Source organism: Saccopteryx bilineata, chromosome 10 (genome assembly GCF_036850765.1).
Source record: "Saccopteryx bilineata isolate mSacBil1 chromosome 10, mSacBil1_pri_phased_curated, whole genome shotgun sequence".
Classification (NCBI taxonomy): domain Eukaryota; kingdom Metazoa; phylum Chordata; class Mammalia; order Chiroptera; family Emballonuridae; genus Saccopteryx; species Saccopteryx bilineata.
In genome coordinates this window covers 17,816,052-17,837,860 of record NC_089499.1, presented here as the reverse complement: position 1 = coordinate 17,837,860, position 21,809 = coordinate 17,816,052, and the positions used below count along the sequence as shown (strand labels likewise).

Sequence of the window (21,809 nt, the reverse complement as noted above, 5' to 3'; positions counted from 1 at the left end):
AGGAAAATGACCATAAAGGTATACTAGAGATACAGGAAAGAATAAATGGTAATAAATAAGTAAATAGGCCCTGGCCGGTTGGCTCAGCGGTAGAGCGTCGGCCTGGCGTGCGGGGGACTCGGGTTCGATTCCTGGCCAGGGCACATAGGAGAAGCGCCCATTTACTTCTCCACCCCCACCCCCTCCTTCCTCTCTGTCTCTCTCTTCCCCTCCCACAGCCAAGGCTCCATTGGAGCAAAGATGGCCCAGGCGCTGGGGATGGCTCCTTGGCCTCTGCCCCAGGCGCTAGAGTGGCTCTGGTCGCAGCAGAGTGACGCCCCGGAGGGACAGAGCATCGCCCCCTGGTGGGCAGAGCGTTGCCCCCTGGTGGGCATGCCGGGTGGATTCCGGTCGGGCGGATCCCGGTCGGGCGCATGCAGGAATCTGTCTGACTGTCTCTCCCCGTTTCCAGCTTCAGAAAAATAAAATACCTAAATAAATAAATAAATAAATAGGATTATTGACTGCATAAAACAACAATAATGAGAATGGGATTTAAAATGCTTAATTAACTAAAATTCATGTAATCAGCATATAGGTTGGGAGGACAACATGGAGTTAAGATGCTCTAAAGACTTTGTATTTTCCAGGAAAGGGTGGGCAATGGAGTAAATGTCTCTCCTCCAAATTCATATGTTAAAATCCTAACCCCCAACGAGGGGGCCAGGAACTGTTCTAAACACTAGGAACACAGAGATGGAACAAGGTGGACCTCTTATATTCCAGGGTGAAGAGACAGGCAGTAATTAATATAACAAAATTTTTAAAAGGTAATTTCAAAAAGTGCTAAGTTTTTTTAAAACAAGACAATTATAAGGGAGAATGGCTGGGTTGAGAAAGAAAAACTGGGGTGAGATACATCAGACTGAGCAGTCACTGAAGGCTTCTGTGAAGTGAACAGATTTGTATCAAGTGAAGGAATGGGCAGTGTGAAGTGCTGGAGGAAGAATATTTCAAATAAAGGAAGGAGTTGTTGCTGAGGCTCTTAAGTCGTAAAGTGACGTGTTTGAGGACCTTCAGGAAATAAAACATGGCTGGTGTGGAATGATGGAGGGAAGTATGGCAGGAGATGAATTTAACATAGTAGGTAAGGACCGCATCATGGAGGACCTTGTAGACCATGAGAAAAGTTTGGGTCTTTTTCCTAAATGCCACAAGAAACCATGAAACACTGCTGTTTGTGTAGACTGTACAAGGGAAGACAGATGGCATGGAGACTCATGTACAGAACAGACAATGGTGGCTGGGATCTGGAGAAGGCAAGAAAAGGATTCAGGATTTATGTAAAGATGGAGTCAATAATATTTGTTAATGGATTGGATGTGAGACATGAGGAAGGGAGAGACTCAAGGATGATTCATAGTTGTTTGTCCTGAACAGCCAAGGGGATGGTGGGAACATTTGCTGGGATGAGGAAGACTGGAGCGTGAGAAACTGGGATCAAAAGCCTTATCTGAGCCTGACCTGTGGTGGTGCAGTGGATAAAGCGCTGAGGTCACCGGTTCAAAACCCTGGGCATGCCTGGTTGAGGCATATATGGGAGTTGATGCTTCCTGCTCCTCCCTCCCCCTTCTCTCTCTCTCTCTCTCTCTCTCCTCTCTAAAAATTTAAATTAAAAAAAAAAAAGCCTTATCTGGGCTTTATTGAGTTTGAGATGTCTATTAGACATTCAAGGGAGATGTCAAGGTGGGTATTGATTATGTCTCTTCACAGACTTCATGGCCTGGGTTTGAGGATACCTAAAGTTCTCTTCGACCATATTAGAAATATCCAACAAATTGACAATTGATTTAATTCATTAGAGTGTACATATACAATGCTATTCCATGAATTGACATGCAAAGATAATTTTTAATAGAAAAAGTATATTATAAAAGTGCATATGGTTTGCTTCCATTTTTAAGAACACAATATAACATTTTTTTTGTGTGTGTGGGAAGCTTGGAGGCTGATAGACTAGAAAATAAAGCAGGGGTGACCTCAGGTGCCGGGATTTAGCCTGGTTCTATTCTTTCTCATTCTTGTTATAGTTCATTTAAAATGTCTTCAATTATTATGTATTACCTGTGTAAGCAGATTCTTAAGTGAAGAATCCACAAAGGGCTTGTCCAACTGGGCAGTCTGCTGCCTGGTTATGTGTCAGGTGAGGGATGTCAAGGTGATCCGGGTGACGGTGGACCAGGTACAAACTAGGCAAAGCGAAAAGGCCCCGCCCAAGTGTCAAGGCGTGGGGGGCCGGTGGGGGCGGTCCGAAGGGCACCACCCCTTCGTGTCACGTGCTCGCCGTCTCCAATGGCAGTGCCCGAGCCCACCTTGGGGATGGGGCGGGGCGCCCAGCTGGCGTCACCAGGACAACGGGCGTTGCCGGCGCCTTGTGACTCCCGGGCGGTGGGCGCGCTGGCGGCGCTTCGGCCATGGTGAGTCTGGGGGCCGCCCCGCCCTTCCCGGCACCCCGGTGTGTCACCACGAGGCCCCCTGCTGGGTTCGGGCGGGCGGGGTCGTGGAGGGGCCGGGCTGCGGCCTGCGGGGCTGGGCAGGGCTGGGCGGGCCCGGGGAGAGGGAACCCTGGGGGACGCCGAACGCCTCGTACCCCTGGCGACCGCGACCCAGCTGCCTCGGCTGTGGAATGTCTGGGCCACTGCTGGGACCCCCCGGGGACCGCCGGACAAGGGGACGTTCTTTGGCTCCTGCGAGCCTGGGAAGCCACCCAGAGAGGGTGTGGTTAAAAAAAAAAAAAAAAAAGGACTATGTATCAATATCATAGATATTCATAGTAACACTCTATTTATTGCAGTCTGTGTGCTTCCTGTCTTGTTTCTACAGTTACATATAAAAAAATATACGTGCATTTCTTTTAAACTCATTCTTTAGGCAGGTATGTTAGCATGTGCAAATATAAATTTGTAATTTGGGAGATTTCTCCCTCCTTTTTTTTTTAAAAAAAGAGGGGGCATTAAACTAGAGGTTTTTATCCGAGGGCAGCGCCCCCAGGAATTTCATGTCTAGTACGCTGTGATGTCTGAAGTCAGTACCTTCACTTAATAAACCAGAGAGCGGGCGTGCTACCTGGCTCCCACTCGGCTCCTTTTTGAAAACCTGCTTTGAAGACTCAGCTGCGTGTTGACTTAAATAGGATTCAGGAAACTGCCAACCTAAGGTGTGTTTTCTCCAGAGGCCGGAAGAGAAGACAGGAGCTGGACTATCTGCTTGCGGACACTTTTTTGAGAGGGGGTGGGGTGAGTAATAAGGAAATGCTCGTTTTTAGGAAACATTTTTTTTTTTTTTAACATCACCAGCAATTTAGTGTAGATTAGTGGAAGTACTAATAAGCTGAGAATGCAGGGTGCTTCCCGAATGCCAGTTGGCCTTCTGGAGAGAAAACCTACCATTTGGAACCCTGGGCTGGTGCTGTCTTTTCTTGTTAACCAAGGAGGGGGTGTTACTGTAGGAAGAGAAGGGGGATAGTCCAGCTCTCACTGGCTCTGGAAAAACAAGTGCCAGGTGTGTGGCTTGTTGATAACAAGGAGAAGAACATTCCCAGGAAATAACAGCAATGTCTTCTTTATTTTGTGTGTTTCTTTTTAATCCAGAGCTGCTTTACAGTGACGAATGAATGGGGCCAACAGGAGTTTCAGAAAATGAATTTTACAAAACTCTAGTGTTTTAAATATTGCAGTGACTTACTTTTATAGGTTATATGTGAGAAAAGCCCTTACAGTTATAGCAAGGAGAAAGGAAGAATAGTCAAGAATAAGGTGACCAATCATCCTTCTTTAGGGAAGACACTCCTTCTTTTGTAAGTTCCATCCTCCCTGGAAAAGTATCCTCCTACATGTCCTCCTTTTTGATATTGGAAGACTAATCTGTAAATGTCTGTATTCGATCAATGCAGAGTCGATCCATTGCATGTGATGTGATGTATTTGTATCTAAATGAATACTTTTTTCCTACAATTATTATTAAAAATTAATAGGCATGTAAGCATAATTACAATATAAAATATTACAAATGTTTTTATTATGCATTTATCATATTATGATATATTATTGTTGCAATGAATAAAATGTTTCTCTTTTATTTACGATATTGTTTTCTTCAATTTATTTTTGTCCTCCTTTTTATTGTAAAAAAGGTGGTCACCTTAGTCAAGAATTAATTCCTCCTGTTCATTTTCCTTTTCTTCTCCTTCCTCCACCCCTTCCATTCTGACCCACAGTCCACCTTGATTCATTTGGGGATTCTGGAGCTTTATTTACTCTTAACAGAAAAGCATTTTACTGTAGTTGTACACTAGTGGTTGCTTTGCTAAACTTAGAAGTGCTTTGCCTTTTTTGTATATCGTTAAGCATTAAGGATTTATATCATGGAAGAGACTCAGTTGAGTGAAAAGCTGATGCCTAGGCTCGAAGGGACGTGGGGGATGAGTGGCGGCTGTAGGAGGGGGCTTGAGGAAGCCACCTGTATCATCCCCAAAACTGTATTCGAGATCTTAACATTACCCTTCATTAAATGCTTGGATTTAAACATACAACTTTAGGCCCTGGCCGGTTGGCTTAGCGGTAGAGCGTCAGCCTGGTGTGAGGGGGACCCGGGTTCGATTCCCGGCCAGGGCACATAGGAGAAGCACCCATTTGCTTCTCCACCCCCCCTTCCTCTCTGTCTCTCTCTTCCCCTCCCGCAGCCAAGGCTCCATTGGAGCAAAGATGGTCCGGGCGCTGGGGATGGCTCCTTGGCCTCTGCCCCAGGCGCTGGAGTGGCTCTGGTCAGGGCAGAGCGACGCCCTGGAGGGGCAGAGCATCGCCCCCTGGTGGGCGTGCCGGGTGGATCCCAGTCGGGCGCATGCGGGAGTCTGTCTGACTGTCTCTCCCTGTTTCCAGCTTCAGAAGAAAACGAAAAAAAAACACAACATTAAAAATAAATAAATAAATAAATAAACATACAACTTTAGCAGTTGATATAAATGACTTTGCATGTGGATTTTGGAACTCTGTTTAACTATTTCTCTATGAAAATTTCTTCAATTAAGCCACTTGTTTCTGTTGCCTCTATAAAAATGATGACAGCTGACATTTATTTTTGTACCGTATAGTCTATGTGCGAGACATTTTCCTAAGCACTTTATGTCTTACTTAACCATCTCAACAGCCCTCCCATTTTAGAGATGAGGAAATTGAAGCACAGAGAGGTAAAGTAACTTGCCCAGGTCACCCAGCTGATAACCTGAACCAGATTTCAAAACGGGTCAGTTTGCTGCAGAACCTGCTTATGTAAACACTGGATTATACTGTAATGTATAGCGTATCTTATATGTTTCCCAATATATAAATGTTTGCCATATATATGTTAGGAAATCAGTTTTCTTTCTTCTTTGGATTTTCAAGTCTTGAGCACTGAGAAATACTTGTGTTTTGGTGTTCCTGGCAGTAGACTAGATACTACAGAACAGAGGAGGCATGCCTAGCCTCGCCTCCCCCTCCCTGGTCCTCCCCTCTTTCACAAAGATGGAATGAAAAGGAATAGATGTAGACAGGTTATTAGATTAGGGTTCATACTCAGGGCTGTAACAGCATTGTAAATTTCTCCTGTCATTTCACTTTGTGTTTAGGAATTGACACTTAACTCTTTGAGAATCACAAGGACCAGTGCTTTACCTAAAGCCATTTAGACTCGGCGGATGAAACTTTTAAAAAATAAAATTTTCTGTGGATTTTTTTCCTAATAGTAATTACATTTATTTTAGTTGTGTGTTCTAAAACTGTTGCAAAAAGACATCAAATAATTGTTTATACTTTAACTCATATGGGTAAAAATATACATTAAGATACTTATTGCCATCAAGTTTTTGTTATTAACACTTCAGCTTGTCAGGCAGATTTCTTCTTTGGAAACATGAAATAACATTGTATCGCACAGTTTCCCCATTTTCCTTCCTTCTCTTGGACTTTCCCGTTTTGACACTTCTCTTTGTATACTGGTGTTGGGAAGCACGAGGTGGGGGGGGGAACTTTACAATAAAGTATATCCGAGGTCTACAGACAGTTTTGTTCTGTTGCCATCACATGATATAGTCAAGAGAGCTTATATAATGAGACTTATGGTAATAGATTGTGAAAAGAAGAGGTTTCTCTATTAATTTTTTTTTTTTTTACTCTTGACAATGTTGGTCTCCCTTTTGTCTGTACTGTGGCCGGAACATAATTTTTAGTATTTAATTGTAACAGTAATTCTCTTTCATAGAGCCTTTCACTGTGCCTAGTTTTAGGCTGATCACTTCACATCTCATTTAATCCTTCCAACATCCCTAGGAGATAGGCATTATACCTATTTAACACCCTCAGATTGATTAGGCACCGTGCCCAAGGTCACGTGGTTGGCGAGTGGTTGAGGCAGGATTTGAACTCAGCCTGTCTGTCTTCAAAGTCTGGCTTCTTAACCATTACACCATGGCTTCTTTCCAAACTGAAGATTGTGCCCATGCCTGGTATGAATGTATTACACTGAGATTAAGAGTCTCAGTGTCTTATCCATGGAGCCACCAAGCTCTTTTTTATTTTATGACAAACTTCCTAGTTGTCTAATGACATCCCGCAGGATTTACTTGGCTCCCCTTCTCCCCCCTCTGTCCCCCCACCCTCCCCTCACCCCCAGATATAGCTTTGGGTTGGACTACACTTTGACCTTTGCCTTCTACACCTCACTTTTTGTCTCACGTCTGCCTTGTAGTGTCTGCCTCAGCCACTGGCACCTCCAGAACTGGGGTGTCTCTGAAAGAGATGGGACTGGAGCACAGGTGTCTAAGGAAGCAGAACAGGGAAGTCACTGGGGAAAGTTTTTGTGGGGTCACGATCATACACTATGTGGCCTTTTGTTTGTGTCGTCTTTCATGTGGCATAATATTAAGGCTCATTGCTGTTGTAATATATGTTGGTACTTTGTTCCTTTTGATTGGTGAATGATTTTCCATTGTATGGATACACCACATTTTGTTGATCTGTTCATCAGCAGATAGCCATTTGGATTATTTCCACTTTTGGGCTATTATGAATAATTCTGCTATGAACATTCGTGTACAAGTTTTTTTAAGAACACATTTTTATTTCTTCTAGATAGCTACCCATGGTTGGAATGTCTGGTTCACATAGGAACTCTATGTTTAACCTTGGAAGAACTGCGAACTGTTTTCCATTTTACATTCTCACCAGCAGTGTATGAGGGTTCAAAATTTTCCACGTTCTCATCATTATGTGTTGTTATCTGGCTGATTTGAGCCATCCTTCTGGCTGTGAAGTATCTCATTGTGTTTTTGATTTGCACTTTCCTGAGGACTAATAATGTTGAACTTTTTTTTTAATGTGCTTATTGGTGATTTGCATATCTTTGCAGAAATGTCTGTTTAGATCCCATGCTCATTTTTTAACTGGTTTATTTATCTGTTTATTGTTGAATTATGAACATTCTTTATATATACAGTATTCTAGATACAGTCCTTTTATTAGATATGTGATTTGCAGATATTTTCTCCTATTGTGTGGATTTTCTTTTCACTTTCTTGATGATGCCCTTTAAACCACAAAGGTTTTTAATTTTGACCAAGTCCGATTTACCTGTTTCTTTCTCTGGTTGCTTGTGCTTCAAGTGTCATATCTAAGAAACCATTACATAATTCAAGGTCACCAGCATTTATACTGTTTTATTTTAAGGGTTATAGTTTTAACTCATATTTATTTAGGTCTTTGATTAATTTGGGGTTCGTCTTTTATATGATGTGAGGTAGGGATCGACTTTGTTGTTTTGCATGTAGACAGCCATTGTCCTGGCACCACATGCTGAAAGGACTGTTCTTTCTCCATTGAAGTATCTTGGCACACTGGCCAAAGCTCAGTTGCCCTCAAAGAGTTTATTTCTGTACTCTCAGTTCTATTTCATTGAGCTGTGTGTCTGTCCTTTTGCCAGTACCACAGTTTTCAATTCCTGTAGTTCTGTGGTAAGTTTTAAAGTCAGGAAGTGTGAATCCCACAACTTTTTTTTTTTTCAAGATTACAGTTGTGCATTGCTTAATGAAAGGGATACATTAAGAGAAATACATCATTAGACAATTTCATCATTGTGTGAGCATCAAAGAATGCACTTACACAAAGCTAGATGGTGCAGCTTATACCTAGACTATATGGTATATAGCCCAATTACTCCTAGGCTACAAGCCTGTACAGCATATTACTGTACTGAAAATACTGTAGGCAGCTGTAACACATGGTAAGTATTTGTGTGTTTAAACACATTTAAACATTGAAAAAGATACAGTAAAAACAGTATAAGAGATAAAAAATGGTATACCCGTATAAGGCACTTAATGTGAAGGGAGCTCGCGGAACTGGAAGTTGCTCTGGGTGAGTCAGTGAATCGGAATGGTGAATAAATGTGAAGGCCTACGTCATTACTGTAACACTACTGTAGATTTTATAAAGATTGTACACTAACATCACCATAAACGCATGAGTAATGCGTCACGCTACGATGTTGCAATGGCTATGATATCGCTAGGGTGATAGGAATATTTCAGCTCCATTACAATCTTATGAGATCACCATTGTTGATGTGGTTGGTCCTTCATTGACTGAAACATTGTTATGCAGCACATGATTTTATTTTGGCTATTGTGAGTCCCTTGCATTTCCATATGAATTTCAAAGGTTCAATTTTTAAATTTTTCAATAAAAAGGTATTTGGTATTTTGATAGAGATTTTATTCAATCTATGGGTCAGTTTGAGAAATGTTAACACTATTAAATCTTCAAATTCATGAAGATAGGATGTGAGTATATTTGTCTTTTTAACTTTCATTAATGTTTCATATAAGTTTTTGATATATAAGTCTTGTACTTCTTTTGTTAAATTTATTCGTAAGTATTTTTTTTTTTTGTATTTTTCTGAAGTTGGAAACGGGGAGGCAGTCAGACAGACTCCTGCATGCACCCGACCGGGATCCACCCGGCATGCCCACCAGGGTGCGATGCTCTGCCCCTCTGGGGCATTGCTCTCTTGCAACCAGAGCCATTCTAGCGCCTGAGGCAGAGGCCATAGAGCCATCCTCAGCGCCCAGGCCAACTTTGCTCCAATGGAGCCTTGGCTGCGGGAGGGGAAGAGAGAGACAGAGAGGAAGGAGAGGGGGAGGGGGTGGAGAAACAGATGGGTGCTTCTCCTGTGTGCCCTGGTCAGGAATCAAACCCAGGACTCCTGCATGCCAGGCCGATGCTCTACCGCTGAGCCAACCGGCCAGGGCCTATTCTTAAGTATTTTATTCTTTTTAATGCTGTTGTAAATAAGATTTCTTTCTTAATGTTAGTTTGAGGTTCATTGCTAATGTATGGAAATATAATTTATTTTATCTAAGTATATCATATATTTGTATATTGTATCCTGCAATCCTGATGAACTCCTTGATTAGTTCTAATAGTTTAAAATTTTTTTTCTATTAATATATACAAGATTGTCATCTGTGACTAGAGGTTGCTTACATCTTTCTTTCCGATCAACATGCCTTTTATTTATGTTCTTGCCTAATAACCTTGGCTATAATCTCCGATACAATATAGTATAGAAATGGCTGTGTGTTGCCATTTTAATAAAATGGTGATAGAGTATCAACTGTTCTTATATCTTTTAATATTGAAGTGTGGTGGCTTCATCAAATTAGTATCCTATCTGTAGCACAGTGATTGGGTGTTCTGACCTAAAGGACAGGTAACATTTTTTTAATTGATTGAGGAAACCTAACAATTTGCTTTTCTCTTCCTCTTTTAGGTTTTCGCAAATAATGATGAAGGCCTTATTAACAAAAAGTTACCCAAAGAACTTCTTTTAAGGTAAGTGTAGATAAGCTTTAGATAAAGAATTCAGATTTGATTCCATCATCAAATTCCAAGAGAGTCTTCTTTCTCACTATGAGTCCATAGCACAGAAAAACAGACAGAATTAGCCTAACCGACTTTTTGTTTTTGTTTTATAGAATGCTGTTCAGCTTGTTGTTAAATTTTACTTGGTCTAATCCAGAATGTACTAAGTATGTACATAGCATTGGTCTGGATTCTTTTTGTAATGTGGTAAGTATTGTAATAATCTTCAGTTGGTGCCGTTGTTTTGGTACCAGTAGATAATCTCAATGTAGTTAATAACACGAGGAGAGATTAGTGTTAAGGTTATGAGCTTCTGAAGTCATAGACACTTAGTTTTCTTGATAAAATTGGTTTTAAAATAAGTTCATTTATGTTCTTACTGAGCATTTAAAATGTTCTCAACCCAGAATTGATACGTTCTTATCCATTTTATGATGTGACAGTGAGTACTATATAAAATGGGCTTTTTGTCCTTTGGCATCACTGAATGTATAGTAATGGTGTTTTCCTTGTCACTTTACCAAATCTCTCAACCAACATCTGTTGACCCCGAGGCACTGCAATTTCCTTACTACTCTGCAGTCATAAAATCCATCGCATTTTAGTTTTGGATGCTACATTTTAATTGTTTACAAATATTTAATACATATATACATAGTAATCTTTGCGTGGCATGTCCCTATTTCTTCTTATATTACTGATATTCCACCAAACAAAAACAGGTTTTGTGAACAAAGAAGTATGGGGGAACACTAGGCTAACAAAACCCGTTTCTTTACAACCTGACTTCTCAGAACCTCAGTAAGCTCATAGCAGAGTGCTGCTCCCAGATGGAGAATTGCGACATTTTAAACTTACCGTGGACAACCCTTTCAGTATTCCGTGGAAAAAATTGGGGGGCAATGTTGACATACAGTAAGAGATTAGCCAGATGACTCTGTTCCCGGGCTGTGCTAAATCTCATGTTAAGTTTTGGAGAATGAGTGTGAATTTTGTTACATATTGGAGTTCACCGCAGCGCCGTCTGGAAATGCCACAGATTGCTAGCCTTTGCTGTCCTCAGTATGTTAGACTGACTGTTTTTCCTGAGTCAGAAGCAGGGTGAGGACTTAGCTTCTTTGTGGTGGTGATCACATTTCAGGGGCTGCAGAGGGCATTTTCCTGAGTCATCAGGTGTTTGTCCATGTTGTCATGAGCTCATTCAACTCAGTTAATAAAAAAGAAAATCAGCTCATGACAGGATCATGTGGAAAATGCATCGATTGTATTATATTTCAACAAAACAAACATCTGTTTGGATAAGACAGTGTTTTTGGCATTTGGACTGTTTTAAAGTTAGGCAAGTGGTAACTAGAAAGGAACGATATGTTTATCAGATAAGCCCACAGGCCTTGCTTAAGCACAGTAAGTCATTAGAACCGATATGGCTGGGTTCAGGTGGGCAGGCTGTTAGTATACAGCTGTGGGGGCTGCCATCCTCAACAGTCTACAGAACGGATGGTGTCCCCTAGAACAGTGCGATGTTTCATTCTTGGTCTGAACAAATTTTAGCACAGATACCAAGCACTAATATGCGTATGCCACTTTTACTCTGGGGAATCATCACCAGCTCCACGCAGAGCCGTATTAGTCATTCAGCACTGGGGTGTGATTGAACTCCACCGGGCTCGTGAACGCTGCTGCTGTCTCTGACTCAGGGCTGCTAACTTCATAGTTTTCCCTTCCGGGTTTAGCTTTTACACTACTCAGCCATGGAACAGTTTCTATTCACAAAACGGAGGGGGGATTATATTACTTCCTCTGCTAGTGTGATTTCTAAACTGCTGTTTTAGAAATTTTAGTTCTTCTAAACATCCCTGATGGAGCCAGCTGTTTAGAACCCTGGAATTAGAGTTTTTTGAATCATGCCACAAGGCTCAGACACAGATCAATTTTACAAAAAGAATTGCCATGTGAGAGCACATGTGCAGAACATATCTATTCATAGGTTTGTGTTCCCACTTCTGTCCTTATTTTGGAGTCTGTAAGGGGAATTTAAGATTTTTTTGTTTGTTTGTTTTTTGAGAGAGAGGGAGAGGGAGGACAGACAGGGACAGGCAGACAGGAAGGGAGAGAGATGAGATGTAGCAACTCATAGTTGCGGCACCTTAGTTGTTCACTGATTGCTTTCTCATATGTGCCTTGACGGTGTGGGGCAGGGCTCCCGTCTAGCCAGCGACCTTGGGGTCATATCTATGATCTTGCACTCAAGCTGGCAACATCCAGGTTTTGAACCTGGTTCCTCAGTGTCCCAGGCCAACACTCTCTCCACTGCACCATCACCTGGTCAGGCAGGAATTTAAGTTTTAAATTACTGCCAGTACAGGTCTCTCGCTTGTGAGTCTCAAAATGAACTCTAGCCAATCATGCTATTTTAATTTCCGTTGGCTTTTATAACATGCCTGCCAGTTCACTCTCAGACTTGCCGTTCTCAGTGATAGTAGCTCTCCCTCGCCTAACTAACCTTTCTAAGCAAACCTTTGAAGGATTTGAGCCCGACTACCAGAGCAGCCATGTGCATCATCAGTGCACAGTAAAGTAAGTGCCACAGTGTCCACCTCCTGCAGCCTCAGTGTGGGTTCTTTTTGCTCAAACGCTGTCTTCATTCTCTCGGCCTGTCCTGGGCTTACAGTGTTATTTCATACTGTACACTTCTTTGTGACAGTGCAGACCGCTGTTCCTCTTCCTGTGAATTCTTGTTCACCTTCAGTCTTACTTCATCATCAGTGGATGTGACTCTGACCTGATGGTAATCTTTCTTGCCTGTAGCCGAGGCCCCTGGCTCTCCGGCCATTTTGACTGCCTCTCCCCACCCTCTTAGATTCACCACTGGCTTCCATTCCTGACCACAGCAGGGGGGCCTCAGCTTTCCCTTTGGAACCGTTAACAAGCGTGGCCTGGGGTCACCTGCTTCTTTGCATCCAATTCTGTCACTTTGAATCACTCAGAAAAACCTGTGAGTTGGTGTTTTCAGCTGATCATCTTATTGCTAGTTTTAAGACAGCCCAGTATTATTCATTCACAGATTTCGTCTACCACCCATTTTTAGCTTGTTACTTAACATGTTTTTACAATTTTGCTTTTTCTACCCAGCTTTCACTCATAAATTAAAGGCGTTCAAGTTCTCCTCTGCTCTTCACTCACACGGTTCAACAATACAGTTTGTAATTTTACTGTCCTTGGGAGTCAGTTATATAATGCTTATAACAATGGGGATATTTCATTTTTGTAACCTACATATCTGTTAGTGAGTTGTGTTGTCATTACATATGTTTTTCCTCATTATTGTACTACTCTTGGAGCCAGACAGGGCTGAGATTCCAGCTCTCCCCATTTACCAGTTGTGACCACAAAGTGACTTAACTCTCTGGGTCATAATTTCCCATTTCTATAAAATGGCAATAGTCATATTTCTTACCTTATGGGATTGTTGCTAGCTCTTAGAGTTCCTGGCATTTAATAAATGTTAACTAAATGTTAGCTTATTGTTTTTAATTAATACCAGTTTTGGATGCCTGAATACTTACTTAATCAGTGCTGTTCACCCATGCACTCAGTTTTAATGCAGACAGCCGAGAAAAGCAAGCTGTCCTGATACGGCCCTTCCCATATGCTGCTGCTGCTCACCATATCTCAGTAGAGAACCTGCTTAGGAAGTGAGGGAATGGAGCCCAGTGCTTCATCAACCTGGACTAACTCAATCTCAGTGGCAAGTGCACAGTACCATCGGATATGAAAGCAACCACCGCTAGGGCTTAAGCAGATCAGAGGTGGTATTACAACAACTGATAGTTATTTTGCATTATAAAAAAGGTGTTCTCTTGGAAGAAATCATTCCTCTTTTGGGAAAAGGTGTCTTTTAAAAAACTTTTTTCCATTGATGTGAGAGAGAGTGAAGCTTCCACTCGTTCCATTTATTGTGCACTCAGTGATTGCTCCTCGTACGTGCCTGGACTGGGGATCAAACCCGTGACCTCGGTGTGCCAGGACACTATCCACTGAGCCACCTGGCCAGGAGAGAAAAGGAGTCTTATGTGAGTCAGATATTGGCCCCAGACTCACATTATAAATTTTAATATTAATTTGACCTTAAGTTTTTACTTCTATTATGCTTGCTTTCAGATGTTAAGATTGCTTCACAGCCTGACCTGTGGTAGCGCAGTGGATAAAGCATCGACCTGGAAATGCTGAGGTCGCTGGTTCGAAACCCTGGGCTTGCCTAGTCAAGGCACATATGGGAGTTGATGCTTCCAGCTCCTCTCTCCTCTCTCTCTGTCTCTCTCTGTCCCTCTCTGTCTCCTCTCTAAAATGAATAAATAAAATGAAAAAAAAAAAAAAAAAAAAAGATTGCTTCACAACAGATAGAGAGTGCTACATGCAGTAAATATGTACAGGGGGTCCTCGGGTTATGACACAGCTCCGTCCTACGACAGTGACATAACCCGAATTTTGGTGTAAGTCGAAACACATTCTAGCCTAAGTCACTTACCTATCCTAAAACAGTTGTAAAATCATAATCTAGAACATGAAAACACAACTAAGCCACAGAAAAAGGAAAAGAACATAAATCTACTGTACTGTACACTGTACTGTAGTAACAGAAAAAAAATGAGTGTAAAAAAAAAATCCTTACCTTTATCCCTGTGGCTGGCTTGCACACTGGAAGAGGCATTGCAAGGTGGGAGAGAGTGACCTATTGGGAGGAGGAAGCTGGAGAGGCAGGAGAACCTGCAGAAGGTGCTGGAGATACTGGGTCAGGTGAATCAGGATTGCCTAAGGAACATGCAGGAGACGCTGGAGGTGATTCTGCCTGTACTACAGGTGTTTCATCTCGAGAAGCAGCTGATGTAGAGGGTACTGGCTCTGTTGCAGGCCTCTCTACCTTCCTAAAGAATTGTTCCAGGCTAGTCTGGAAGGTTGATGACTTCTTCTCTTCCAAAATCTGCCTATAGCATGGCAAGGCATCCATTACAGCTCTGTAGACCTGACTGAATCTGTCATCTCTGGGGTCCTCAGCCTGAAATTTTGCCAACCAACCCTGTACCATAGAAAATTCTTCTGCCAGACCCTGGCCCATTGGCTCAGTGGTAGAGCGTCAGCCAAGTGTGTGGATGTCCTGGGTTCAATTCCTGGCCAGGGCACACAGAAGAAGCGACCATCTGCTTCTCCGCCCTTCCCCTCTCCCTTCTCTCTACGTCTCTCTTCCTCTCCCGCAGCCAAGGCTCCAATGGAGCAAAGTTGGCCCGGGCACTGAGGATGGCTCCATGGCCTCTGCCTCAGGCACTAAAATAGCTCCGGTTGCAACAGACCGAGGGCCCCAGATGGGCAGAGCATCACCCCATAGTGGGCTTGCTGGGTGGATCCTGGTTGGGCGCATGCAGGAGTCTGTCTCTCTGCCTCCCTGCTTCTCACTTAAGGAAAAAAATAAAATAAAAAAGAAAAACCTTCTGCCAAATCGTTGCTAGATCTCTTGGGTTCTGGGGTTTCTGTCTCTTCCTCTTCAATCAGCAGCTTCTCCAGCTGAACAAGGTCCTCAGCGGAGGACCAGGTAGTCCGTAAGCCAAAACACTCACGTCTCAATTTTTTAAAGCTCTTATGGGAGTGAACGTTGTAAACTCAAAACGTATGTTTAGACTATCATAACCTGAGGACCCCCTGTATATATATTTTTAATTTTATTGAATTTATTGAGAGTAAATATTTTAAAGCATTCTGGGAAGACAGAGCTCTTATTAATAACAGTAATGAAAGAAACCTCTTATTAGAGACATTTTTAAAAAACTTAAATCACCATTCTTTCCCTTTTAAAATTTATGTGGACGCACGACAGAATTAAGCACGAAGTTTCTCATCTCAGCAGTTCAAGTAGATGTACACGTGTGAGTTCTTTGGAGATACCTTTAAAAGACGACTCATGGAATTAAAAGGTTTTTATTTCTATTAAAAAACACCACTAAACCAATATTCTGAAACCTCAAATTTAACATTTGCTTAACGAACATAGTTTTCCCTTGTTAATAATGTGCCTTGGTGTATGAACACAGGCTTAGTGGTCTTTAGGAAAAGTTTTGTTTTTGTGTGTGTGTGTGTGTGTTCCTACTTCAAAGATTATTCATTTGCACAAAAGCACTGAGCCTGTATTTTCATCTTTGAGGGTATCACTCTATGTAGGTAGTTCTTTGAAGAATGTGAAGGAGCCCTGGCCGGTTGGCTCAGTGGTAGAGCGTCAGCCTGGCGTGCAGAAGTCCCGGGTTCGATTCCTGGCCAGGGCACATAGGAGAAGCGCCCATTTGCTTCTCCACCCCTTCCCCCTCTCCTTCCTCTCTGTCTCTCTCTTCCCTTCCCGCAGCGAGGCTCCATTGGAGCAGAGATGGCCCGGGCGCTGGGGATGGCTCCTTGGCCTCTGCCCCAGGCGCTAGAGTGGCTCTGGTCGCCACACAGCGATACCCCGGAGGGGCAGAGCATCGCCCCCTGGTGGGCGTGCTGGGTGGATCCCGGTTGGGCGCATGCGGGAGTCTGTCTGACTCTCTCTCCCCGTTTCCATCTTAAGAAAAATACAAAAAAAAAAAAAAGAAGAATGTGAAGGACCTGGCATCACTTATCCTAGCTGATCTAAGCATATGGAGGAAGTGTACAAGGTGTACAAGTACAGAAATGCCCCCGGTCGTCACATTCTGGGGCTTATTGCCACTCTTAACCTTCAGCGATTTCTAGCAGAACAGCTGGTGTTCATGGGTGATGTTCCCCACACTTCCCCAAAGCTATGTTAAGGTTCTGCCTCCAGTTTGAAAGAAACTGTTCATATTTCCACTTATTCTTTTTTTTCTTAGAAATTGTTCTCAATTTGTATGGCCCCTCCAGTCTAATGTCTACTACTGATTATTATTTGGGGGGGGGAAGAATGTATACACTGTAGCAATTTCATAATCATCACTTGATACTCAAACTAATCTTTTGAAGTAGAACAGTTTAAATCATCTTTAGCTTATAGATGAAAGTCCGAGGCTCAAAGGTTGAGTGAGTTGATCAAGATTCCACAGTTGGTAAAAACATGAGATTTGAAGTTTAAAAGGTCTATGTGGATCTGAGACTTCAATTAAGGCCTGTTGACTCTAAATCTTCAGTTCTTCCTTCTGTATCTTATTGCTCTTCAGTCAAAAAGATTGTACCCAAAACAAAAATCCTCACATATCTTCATATATATCTACCTATAAAAGATAAAGCATATAATTATTATTCTGTTCAGCAGAGCAAAGACTTCCAGTTTAACCGATTATTCAGCACTAGAGGTCATATGTCTAATCAAAAATAAACTAGCCCATGTACCTAGTTATTTTTTTGTTTTCTGTTTTTTTGCTACAGTAAAGGAAGTGAAGGATGGTTGATACTCTACCCTGTAGACAGCATTCTGTATACCACACTGTTAATTGCCATCAAAGAAAAGGAACACCTGACTTCTGGGTCCCATAACCTTATAATTGGGCTAGCATGAAAGCACAAGAAGAAACAAAACGAAGAGTAAATACATAGTTCAAAAAATAAGTCATTTTAGTGTACTCGTAACTGGAGTGGTTAGCAAACCAGCAGTGGCTGGGATTTCAGTGTCACCTGGGCAAGGAGATGAAGCCTTGCGTGAACAAGGGGAGGAGCTGAACGTATGACCACAACATAGTGCAGGGACCCTGGAAAGGTTCCCTACGTTATGTAAGATGGACTCAAACAAACAATTGAAAACAAAAAACAAAAACCCAGAAAACAAACAAACGAACTTGTATCTGATCAGGGCTTTAGATGAAGGGGAAAAAAATCTTTTTTGAGAAATCTAATCTCATGTATACATGATTTAGAAATTCCAAGCTTAGAAATCAATGTAAAATTTAAGCCAGAAAGATGAAACCTTTGGGAGAACTTGGCAGAATCAAATGTAAAATTTTTTAGGGACATTTCAAAATCCAAGATGTGTAAGCTTTCCACATCAATAATCAGATGAAAATGAGGTCATGATAAAACATTACAAGCTGCCCGAGGAAGTGACCTGCCATAAGGGAGAGTAAATGAATTAAATCTCTATTAGATGAAGCTGAAAAGGAAATTAGAGAACTGGAAAATAGAGATAGGGAATTTATACGTAATTCAGCATAGAGAGATAAAGATATGGAAATAAAGGTTAAGACCTAGAAGATGGGATTAGATGATTCAACATATGTGTAAAGGAAATTATAGATGAGGAATGAGAGGAAAATATTTGAAGCAAAGTGGCTGAGAAAATTTAAGAATAGATTAAAAGGGATTTTTAAGACGAGATTAAGAGGAATTATTAATACCAAACTGACAGAGGATGTTATGAAAACAGGTAAATTAGAGGCTGGCATTTGTCATGATTGGCATTCTCTGAGCTTCCTAATCTATGATTTGGTGCCTTTCATTAAATTTGAAAACTTCTCAGCCATTATTGCCTCCAGGATTTCTTCTGGTATTGCCATTATGTGTGTGTTACATCTTTTTTTAAAAATTATTTTTATTTATTCATTTTAGAGAAGAGAGAGAGAGAGAGAGAGAGAGAAGGGAGGGAGGAGCAGAAAGCATCAACTCCCATATGTGCCTTGATTGGGCAAGCCCAGAGTTTTGAACCGGCGACCTTAGTATTCCAGGTCGACACTTGATCCACTGTGCCACCACAGGTCAGGCAGTGTGTGTTACATCTTTTATAGTTGCTCCACAGTTCATCTTTTGAGATATCATAGGGTTTTATTATTCTATTACTATAAATGGTATTGATTGGTTTAAAATGTTAAATCAATGTTAAATCTGACCGTATGTTAAATGTTTTTATGTATCACTGGATTTGATCTAATATGCTGTTTAGGATTTTTGCATTATGTTCACAAGAGAGGCTTGTCTGTAGATTTCCTCTCTTGTAGTTATTGGTGCATTTCTGGGTCAAAAGACTTAATATTGTAAAGATCTCAGTTCTCCACAAGTTCCTATAAATTCAGTGAAATCCCATTAAAAATTTCATCAAGTTTTCTTTTGGAAATTCATATGCTGATTCTAAAACATAAGTGAAAGTTCAAACAACCAAGAAGAGCCAAGAATAACCAAGGTAATCTTGATGAATCAAGAACCAAATTGAAAGACTTACATTACCAGACATCAAGACTTACAAAGCATAGGATTCAGTGTTAAGATGATCAAAAATTATTTTAATAATCATACTAAAGAAGCAAATAAAATTTCCCCAGATGTCATGAGCAAAATAGGAGTTTTTAAAAAAAAAAAAAGACTTACAAAGCTTCCTAATTAAAGTGGCATAGAGGTAGACAAACAGACCAATGGAACAGAATGCAGAGTCCAGAAGCACATCTGCTCTCTATACTCTCCTATATATGTATTGATTACCAAGTTGCCATTGCACCACTTTCCTGATTAAGGGTGAAGTTCTCAAAGCTGAGGTTGGAAGTAATATCCAGAAAAAAACGTTTCTGAAGTGCAGAACTCAGTGTCCCGCCTCTCCAGCTCCTCTGGCGACCCCCGGTCCTGCTGCCGGTGTCCGCGGCTCTGTCGCTCACGGCATCTGTTTCATTCATTGACACATGGTTCAGGAATTTGGCATATTTGGCAGTGTGGAGTCCTGTCATGCCAGTGAACTTGTGAAAATCCAACCCAAATCATGTCAATACCAAAGACACTCCACTCTTCTGCTCAGCAGCCATAAGATTGAGTGGAAAGCATGAAATGAAAGGTGTGCACTAATGTTCCAGCTGCAGGGTCTCCTGGGTGTCTGACTGTGTGAGCATCTTGCTTCGGTTACTAGGATGCTCACGTTTAAAGACACGTGATTTCCATACAGCATGCTCACCAAACCCAGACTGCTTCATCTGCTGTTCAGTTAAAGAAATAGCATCTAGTCCAGTCCTGAGGGAAAACAGCTGTGTCAAACTTCAAGGCAGATTGCAGAGTGGTTATGGGCTTGGGCTCACAAGCCAGACTGCTACCTGGGTTCAAATCGTAGCTCCTCTCTTACAATCTGTGTGGCCTGGGCAGGACACTTAACCTCTCTGTGCTCAGTGTGCTTATCTGTAAAGTGGAGATGATAGTAACACCTCATAGCAGTGTTGTGACAATTAAATGACTAGGATCCACTGTGGCTAGCACATGGTACGTACACACTCAGTGTTAACTACTGTTATCGTTATACTACCGAGAGATGATCAAATACGTGGTCTCCAGGGTGGTACATTCATAAGGGGTTTTCAAGGAGAACTTAGCGAACTCCTTTTCCACCTTCAGCATGTGCTTTAGAACCGAGCCCAGCAGGAAACAGGGTTCTGCTGTAGCACGCTCGTCTCTCTGCTTGTCCTCGCTCTTCTACGGAGCTGACGATCAGTGTGGCTCCCTGCGGAATGGTCATATGGCACCGAACAGACGTTGGAGGCAGGAGGGCTTGTAGGTGGGGCAAGATGTATTCTCACAGGGGCAGTGTAGGTGTGCAGAGGCCCTGAAGTATGTTTTCGCATATATATTTAAGTACAGATTTTCAGCCACCAGCATTTTCCTGCGTACAAGGTCCCATTGTGTCTTTCAAGGTTGGCGCAGCCCTTGTGCGTCTGTCCTTTGCTGTTTACTAGAAAAGGGTTGCAGCCTAGATTGTAGAATGGTATTTACGCTAACACTAGCCTTGTGCTGCTGCTTGTGGGTGCCCCATCATAGGGCACAACTCGTGTTTTATTACCATTCTTCCCTGAGCCGGTGATCGCCAGCTTCTGATCATTTCTGTGAAGAATTTTGAAGAACTTGCGGGCGGCTGTTTGCCATCTCCCCCTCCGGCGCCTTCCACACACACAGGCACAGCCTCCTGTCTGCCGTCCAGGACTTTAAGAATTGAGATCCTATTATTGTCCCTGACATCACCCCACCCACCTGTCTTCTCCTAGAAAAGCTGTTGTTTGTTTTCAGCTGTCGCTGTGCAGGCTGAAGGCACACACAGCTGGCTGCCACCTTGCTGTCATCAGCAACTCATCTTCTCCACGGCCAGAATGTCAGGGCCAGGCTCAGACCCTGCGTGACAGCTCCTGCCGCCTCTGAGGGCATTACTGATGTCAGCTAGGGTTTTGTTTGCCTCTCTCCGCCTTTCTGTTCTCCGTCGCTCCCATCTTCTGTGGCTTCTTGGCTTTTGCACACAGAAAGGAACCCAGTCACTTACAGGCCTTGAGCTCCACTGTGTTGCCCAGATGGGTTTCATCATTGAGCTTTCCTTGGCCATGTTCTTTGAGACTCAGGGATCTGAACCTGTTTTAGTGCCTCTGTCACCAAAAGAGGGGTTTGGCCGTGTTAGGGGCACCAGGATGAGAAGGGTTGAGCTCTCACCAGGATTACAGAGCTGGTCTTTGAATAGAACAAGTTATGACCTGTTTTGTGTCCAAGCCTAGAACAAGGGTAATAAAAGTTTAAAGAGTTTTGTTTTAAGGGGATTTGTGCAGTGTGTCTGAAACAGCTTGGAACCGTGCAGACATTTCATATTTCACAGTAGGGTGTAAAATTATAGCATACTTGTGTAGTCAAATTGGAGAATCTTGGGAAAAAACACCCATATATCCAAATGACGCATTAGATTATATGTTTCAAGTTATAAATATCCTTAAATGTCTAACACCATCTCATTTTTTTGTGTTTTTTTTTCCCCCTCTTTCTTCCTAGAATATTTTCCTTCTTGGATATAGTAACTTTGTGCCGATGTGCACAGATTTCCAAGGTAGGATATTTACCAGATTTTTAATCAGTAAATATCAAATTTTATTAGAATGAGGATGAGTTTTAGTTCAAGTAAACAGTTAAAAA

General features: G+C 42.1%; 1 protein-coding gene across 3 annotated transcripts in view; it reads left to right on the top strand.

Moving 5' to 3' along the window:
* The first annotated feature begins 2,356 nt into the window (after positions 1-2,356).
* The window catches only part of FBXL2 (F-box and leucine rich repeat protein 2), a 42,029-nt gene continuing 22,576 nt past the window's right edge, over positions 2,357-21,809 (top strand). The window contains exons 1-4 of one of the 3 annotated variants that reach the window (XM_066246108.1): positions 2,357-2,456; positions 9,841-9,902; positions 10,046-10,139; positions 21,669-21,723. In XM_066246108.1, the coding sequence (XP_066102205.1) occupies positions 2,454-2,456; positions 9,841-9,902; positions 10,046-10,139; positions 21,669-21,723 (214 nt within the window). In that variant the 5' untranslated portion in view covers positions 2,357-2,453. The remainder of the gene's footprint in view (positions 2,457-9,840; positions 9,903-10,045; positions 10,140-21,668; positions 21,724-21,809) is intronic. The other 2 variants (XM_066246109.1, XM_066246110.1) reach the window with 2 other exon arrangements.